We start from the raw sequence: 7,150 nt of genomic DNA, 5'->3' as shown, positions 1-7,150 counted from the left end.
CATTTGGAACGCAGACAGACAGTGATCTACCAGGAGAGAAAGGAACATTGAGAGCAGACACTCATTCATTCTTCGATGGAAATAATCACATCCAGTCCAGATAACAAACCAAACTGAACAAGCTTGGCATGAAGCATTAATGATTATGTTAATTATTTAAAACCAAACATGTATTGAAGTATTTTACAGTACATGTGACTCTAGGTAAGGTCATGTTCATGTGCTTTCTCTGTAGGAATATAGGTTCATATGAATATATGGGTTCATATGAATATTTTAGCCCAGAGCCCTGTGGGGCGTGGCTTTAGACCAGAGCCCTGTGGGACGTGGCTTTAGCCCAGAGCCCTGTGGGACGTGGCTTTAGACCAGAGCCCTGTGGGACGTGGCTTTAGCCCAGAGCCCTGTGGGACGTGGCTTTAGACCAGAGCCCTGTGGGACGTGGCTTTAGCCCAGAGCCCTGTGGGACATAGCTTTAGACCAGAGCCCTGTGGGACGTGGCTTTAGACCAGAGGCCAGGTGGGACATGGCTTTAGACCAGAGCCCTGTGGGACGTGGCTTTAGCCCAGAGCCCTGTGGGACATAGTTTTAGACCAGACCTGTGGGACATGGCTTTAGACCAGAGCCCTGTGGGACGTGGCTTTAGACCAGAGACATGTGGGACATAGCTTTAGACCAGAGCCCTGTGGGACATGGCTTTAGACCAGAGCCCTGTGGGACATGGCTTTAGACCAGAGACCTGTGGGACATGGCTTTAGACCAGAGACCTGTGGGACATGGCTTTAGACCAGAGACCTGTGGGACATGGCTTTAGACCAGAGACCTGTGGGACATAGCTTTAGACCAGAGCCCTGTGGGACATGGCTTTAGACCAGAGCCCTGTGGGACATGGCTTTAGACCAGAGACCTGTGGGACATGGCTTTAGACCAGAGACCTGTGGGACATAGCTTTAGACCAGAGCGCTGTGGGACATGGCTTTAGACCAGAGCCCTGTGGGACATGGCTTTAGACCAGAGACCTGTGGGACATGGCTTTAGACCAGAGACCTGTGGGACATGGCTTTAGACCAGAGCCCTGTGGGACATGGCTTTAGACCAGAGATCTGTGGGACATAGCTTTAGACCAGAGACCTGTGGGACGTGGCTTTAGCCCAGAGCCCTGTGGGACGTGGCTTTAGCCCAGAGCCCTGTGGGACGTGGCTTTAGACCAGAGCCCTGTGGGACGTGGCTTTAGCCCAGAGCCCTGTGGGACGTGGCTTTAGACCAGAGCCCTGTGGGACGTGGCTTTAGCCCAGAGCCCTGTGGGACATAGCTTTAGACCAGAGCCCTGTGGGACGTGGCTTTAGACCAGAGGCCAGGTGGGACATGGCTTTAGACCAGAGCCCTGTGGGACCTGGCTTTCGCCCAGAGCCCTGTGGGACATAGTTTTAGACCAGACCTGTGGGACATGGCTTTAGACCAGAGCCCTGTGGGACGTGGCTTTAGACCAGAGACCTGTGGGACATAGCTTTAGACCAGAGCCCTGTGGGACATGGCTTTAGACCAGAGCCCTGTGGGACATGGCTTTAGACCAGAGACCTGTGGGACATGGCTTTAGACCAGAGACCTGTGGGACATGGCTTTAGACCAGAGACCTGTGGGACATGGCTTTAGACCAGAGACCTGTGGGACATAGCTTTAGACCAGAGCCCTGTGGGACATGGCTTTAGACCAGAGCCCTGTGGGACATGGCTTTAGACCAGAGACCTGTGGGACATGGCTTTAGACCAGAGACCTGTGGGACATAGCTTTAGACCAGAGCCCTGTGGGACATGGCTTTAGACCAGAGCCCTGTGGGACATGGCTTTAGACCAGAGACCTGTGGGACATGGCTTTAGACCAGAGACCTGTGGGACATGGCTTTAGACCAGAGCCCTGTGGGACATGGCTTTAGACCAGAGATCTGTGGGACATAGCTTTAGACCAGAGACCTGTGGGATGTGGCTTTAGCCCAGAGCCCTGTGGGACATGGCTTTAGACCAGAGACCTGTGGGACGTGGCTTTAGACCAGAGCCCTGTGGGACATGGTTGGGCCAGTAAACGAAAGGTTGCTGGATCAAATCCCAGAGCTGACATGGTAAAAATATGTTGTTCTGTCCCTGTGCAATGTTCCCCGGGATCCGATGACGCGGACGTCGATTAAGGCAGCCCCCCCCACCTCTCTGATTCAGGATTGGGTTAAAAGCAGAAGACACATTTCAGTTGAATGCATTCAGTTGTACAACTGACTAGGTATCCCCCCTTTCCCCCTTCTACCTGTCTCCAAAAACAAAAAAATATGGAAGGCACCTAATATAATGTAGTTCACTATAGGCCCTGGTCTAAAGTAGTTCACTATAGGCCCTGGTCTAAAGTAGATCACTATAGGCCCTGGTCTAAAGTAGTTCACTATAGGCCCTGGTCTAATGTAGTTCACTATAGGCCCTTGTCTAATGTAGTTCCCTATAGGCCCTGGTCTAAAGTAGTTCACTATAGGCCCTGGTCTAATGTAGTTCACTATAGGCCCTGGTCTAATGTAGTTCACTATAGGCCCTGGTCTAAAGTAGTTCCTTATAAGGAATAGTGTGTCATTTGGGATGCAGATTAGAGCTCACTAGCTGACTTCCCAAATGTCTCTCTGCTAGTGGGCATCCTGGGCTATCTACCTCAGAAAAAAGACTGGACATATCTATGAGTCATCTTTCAACTGGAGCTTTTGAGCAGTTTAGTTTGAGCATCATTTTTGTCCAAGTCTTCAGAGAAATACAAATGTAATTTCAAGGAATGATTCGTATCTACGATCTGACTGGCGGGTGTTTGATTATTAAATCCATTGAGATGAGTTACTTCATCCCAAATGGCACCATATTTTCTACATAGTGCACTACGTTTGACCAAGGTCCTGGGTGTCCAGATGACCAGAACAGTAACTGTGTTGGGCTAAAGCAGACGGACGTTCTTTGCCTTAATCCAATCAGTCTTTTAGTTCTGCTTTAAACTTCACAGATGAAGAAAACATCTCCTTGAGCACTGGGAAGTTGTCCATCACACTTTACAGGTCCTTGGGGTGGAGCAGGGGAAGGTTGTTTTATGAACGACGTCAATTGATTCCCAACTATGCTTACAGATGGACGTTGTTGAAATGTCTATCCACCTCATTTTGGATCGTTGCTATGGGGACAGCCAAACAACAGAAGTGATGGATTTGACTTCTGTTACTTCCCTGTTGCAGCCTGCTGGTGACTTCTGCTTTTCTTCCCTGTTGTAGCCTGCTGGTGACTTCTGTTACTTCCCTGTTGCAGCCTGCTGGTGACTTCTGCTTGACTTCCCTGCTGTAGCCTGTTGGTGACTTCTGCTTTTACTTCCCTGTTGCAGCATGCTGGTGACTTCTGCTTTACTTCCCTGTTGCAGCATGCTGGTGACTTCTGCTTTACTTCCCTGCTGCAGCATGCTGGGGACTTCTGCTTTACTTCCCTGCTGCAGCATGCTGGGGACTTCTGCTTGACTTCCCTGTTGCAGCCTGCTGGTGACTTCTGCTTTACTTCCCTGTTGCAACATGCTGGTGACTTCTGCTTTACTTCCCTGTTGCAGCATGCTGGTGACTTCTGCTTTACTTCCCTGTTGCAGCATGCGGGTGACTTCTGCTTTACTTCCCTGCTGCAGCATGCTGGGGACTTCTGCTTGACTTCCCTGTTGCAGCCTGCTGGTGACTTCTGCTTTACTTCCCTGTTGCAACATGCTGGTGACTTCTGCTTTACTTCCCTGTTGCAGCATGCTGGTGACTTCTGCTTTACTTCCCTGTTGCAGCATGCTGGTGACTTCTGCTTTACTTCCCTGTTGCAGCATGCTGGTGACTTCTGCTTGACTTCCCTGCTGTAGCCTGCTGGTGACTTCTGCTTGACTTCCCTGTTGCAACATGCTGGTGACTTCTGCTTGACTTCCCTGTTGCAGCATGCTGGTGACTTCTGCTTGACTTCCCTGCTGTAGCATGCTGGTGACTTCTGCTTGACTTCCCTGTTGCAGCATGCTGGTGACTTCTGCTTTACTTCCCTGTTGCAGCCTGCTGGTGACTTCTGCTTTACTTCCCTGTTGCAGCCTGCTGGTGACTTCTGCTTTACTTCCCTGTTGCAGCCTGCTGGTGACTTCGGCTTTACTTCCCTGTTGCAGCATGCTGGTGACTTCTGCTTTACTTCCCTGTTGTAGCCTGCTGGTGACTTCTGCTTTACTTCCCTGTTGCAACATGCTGGTGACTTCTGCTTTACTTCCCTGTTGCAGCATGCTGGTGACTTCTGCTTTACTTCCCTGTTGCAGCATGCTGGTGACTTCTGCTTTACTTCCCTGCTGCAGCATGCTGGGGACTTCTGCTTTACTTCCCTGCTGCAGCATGCTGGGGACTTCTGCTTGACTTCCCTGTTGCAGCCTGCTGGTGACTTCTGCTTTACTTCCCTGTTGCAACATGCTGGTGACTTCTGCTTTACTTCCCTGTTGCAGCATGCTGGTGACTTCTGCTTTACTTCCCTGTTGCAGCATGCTGGTGACTTCTGCTTTACTTCCCTGCTGCAGCATGCTGGGGACTTCTGCTTGACTTCCCTGTTGCAGCCTGCTGGTGACTTCTGCTTTACTTCCCTGTTGCAACATGCTGGTGACTTCTGCTTTACTTCCCTGTTGCAGCATGCTGGTGACTTCTGCTTTACTTCCCTGTTGCAGCATGCTGGTGACTTCTGCTTTACTTCCCTGTTGCAGCATGCTGGTGACTTCTGCTTGACTTCCCTGCTGAAGCCTGCTGGTGACTTCTGCTTGACTTCCCTGTTGCAACATGCTGGTGACTTCTGCTTGACTTCCCTGTTGCAGCATGCTGGTGACTTCTGCTTGACTTCCCTGCTGTAGCATGCTGGTGACTTCTGCTTGACTTCCCTGTTGCAGCATGCTGGTGACTTCTGCTTTACTTCCCAGTTGCAGCCTGCTGGTGACTTCTGCTTTACTTCCCTGTTGCAGCCTGCTGGTGACTTCTGCTTTACTTCCCTGTTGCAGCCTGCTGGTGACTTCTGCTTTACTTCCCTGTTGCAGCATGCTGGTGACTTCTGCTTTACTTCCCTGTTGTAGCCTGCTGGTGACTTCTGCTTTACTTCCCTGTTGCAACATGCTGGTGACTTCTGCTTTACTTCCCTGTTGCAGCATGCTGGTGACTTCTGCTTTACTTCCCTGTTGCAGCATGCTGGTGACTTCTGCTTTACTTCCCTGTTGCAGCATGCTGGTGACTTCTGCTTGACTTCCCTGCTGTAGCCTGCTGGTGACTTCTGCTTGACTTCCCTGTTGCAACATGCTGGTGACTTCTGCTTGACTTCCCTGTTGCAGCATGCTGGTGACTTCTGCTTGACTTCCCTGCTGTAGCATGCTGGTGACTTCTGCTTGACTTCCCTGTTGCAGCATGCTGGTGACTTCTGCTTTACTTCCCTGTTGCAGCCTGCTGGTGACTTCTGCTTTACTTCCCTGTTGCAGCCTGCTGGTGACTTCTGCTTTACTTCCCTGTTGCAGCCTGCTGGTGACTTCTGCTTTACTTCCCTGTTGCAGCATGCTGGTGACTTCTGCTTTACTTCCCTGTTGTAGCCTGCTGGTGACTTCTGCTTTACTTCCCTGTTGCAACATGCTGGTGACTTCTGCTTTACTTCCCTGTTGCAGCATGCTGGTGACTTCTGCTTTACTTCCCTGTTGCAGCATGCTGGTGACTTCTGCTTTACTTCCCTGCTGCAGCATGCTGGGGACTTCTGCTTTACTTCCCTGCTGCAGCATGCTGGGGACTTCTGCTTGACTTCCCTGTTGCAGCCTGCTGGTGACTTCTGCTTTACTTCCCTGTTGCAACATGCTGGTGACTTCTGCTTTACTTCCCTGTTGCAGCATGCTGGTGACTTCTGCTTTACTTCCCTGTTGCAGCATGCTGGTGACTTCTGCTTTACTTCCCTGCTGCAGCATGCTGGGGACTTCTGCTTGACTTCCCTGTTGCAGCCTGCTGGTGACTTCTGCTTTACTTCCCTGTTGCAACATGCTGGTGACTTCTGCTTTACTTCCCTGTTGCAGCATGCTGGTGACTTCTGCTTTACTTCCCTGTTGCAGCATGCTGGTGACTTCTGCTTTACTTCCCTGTTGCAGCATGCTGGTGACTTCTGCTTGACTTCCCTGCTGTAGCCTGCTGGTGACTTCTGCTTGACTTCCCTGTTGCAACATGCTGGTGACTTCTGCTTGACTTCCCTGTTGCAGCATGCTGGTGACTTCTGCTTGACTTCCCTGCTGTAGCATGCTGGTGACTTCTGCTTGACTTCCCTGTTGCAGCATGCTGGTGACTTCTGCTTTACTTCCCTGTTGCAGCCTGCTGGTGACTTCTGCTTTACTTCCCTGTTGCAGCCTGCTGGTGACTTCTGCTTTACTTCCCTGTTGCAGCCTGCTGGTGACTTCTGCTTTACTTCCCTGTTGCAGCATGCTGGTGACTTCTGCTTTACTTCCCTGTTGTAGCCTGCTGGTGACTTCTGCTTTACTTCCCTGTTGCAACATGCTGGTGACTTCTGCTTTACTTCCCTGTTGCAGCATGCTGGTGACTTCTGCTTTACTTCCCTGTTGCAGCATGCTGGTGACTTCTGCTTTTACTTATTTATCAGGATGTAGCCTGGTTTTAAGATAGGAAAGAATGGGCTTCTCCTTTCCGACTCCGCACCCGTTAATGCTGTAGCCTAGTTTACATTCAGCAAGCAAGAGCAAGCGTCCGTCTCCTCCAATAGGCTAGTCCTGGTAAAAATTCCCAGTCTTAGGTCAGTTAGGAGCACCACTTAATTTAAGAATGTAAAATGTCAGAATAATAGTAGAGAGAATTATTATCACACACTCTTTTTCAGTTCTGCCCACAAATGTTCTATAGGATTGAGGTCAGGGCTTTGTGACGGCCACTCCAATACCTTGACTTGGTTGTCCTTTCTGTTGTCCTTCTGTTGTCCTTCTGTTGTCCTTCTGTTGTCCTTCTGTTGTCCTTCTGTTGTCCTTTCTGTTGTCCTTCTGTTGTCCTTTTGTTGTCCTTCTGTTGTCCTTCTGTTGTCCTTCTGTTGTCCTTCTGTTGTCCTTTCTGTTGTCCTTTTGTTGTCCTTTTGTT

General features: G+C 50.3%; 1 protein-coding gene across 1 annotated transcript; it reads right to left on the bottom strand.

Annotated features, from left to right (window-relative positions):
- Positions 1–3,300: 3,300 nt before the first annotated feature.
- On the bottom strand, positions 3,301–6,633 carry LOC139409810 (uncharacterized). The gene has a single exon (XM_071155186.1). It carries the CDS (start codon positions 6,631–6,633, stop codon positions 3,301–3,303), a length of 3,333 nt encoding a protein of 1,110 aa, XP_071011287.1.
- Positions 6,634–7,150: the final 517 nt, after the last annotated feature.

This window comes from Oncorhynchus clarkii, chromosome 5 (assembly GCF_045791955.1).
Source record: "Oncorhynchus clarkii lewisi isolate Uvic-CL-2024 chromosome 5, UVic_Ocla_1.0, whole genome shotgun sequence".
Classification (NCBI taxonomy): Eukaryota; Metazoa; Chordata; class Actinopteri; order Salmoniformes; family Salmonidae; genus Oncorhynchus; species Oncorhynchus clarkii.
Note: the sequence above shows the minus strand (reverse complement) of the source record. Positions and strands in the feature narration are given on the sequence as shown.

Bases quoted from the DNA above. Each gene is read 5' to 3' on its own strand.
- LOC139409810 (XM_071155186.1), bottom strand. From the start codon at position 6,633: ATGCTGCAACAGGGAAGTAAAGCAGAAGTCACCAGCATGCTGCAACAG.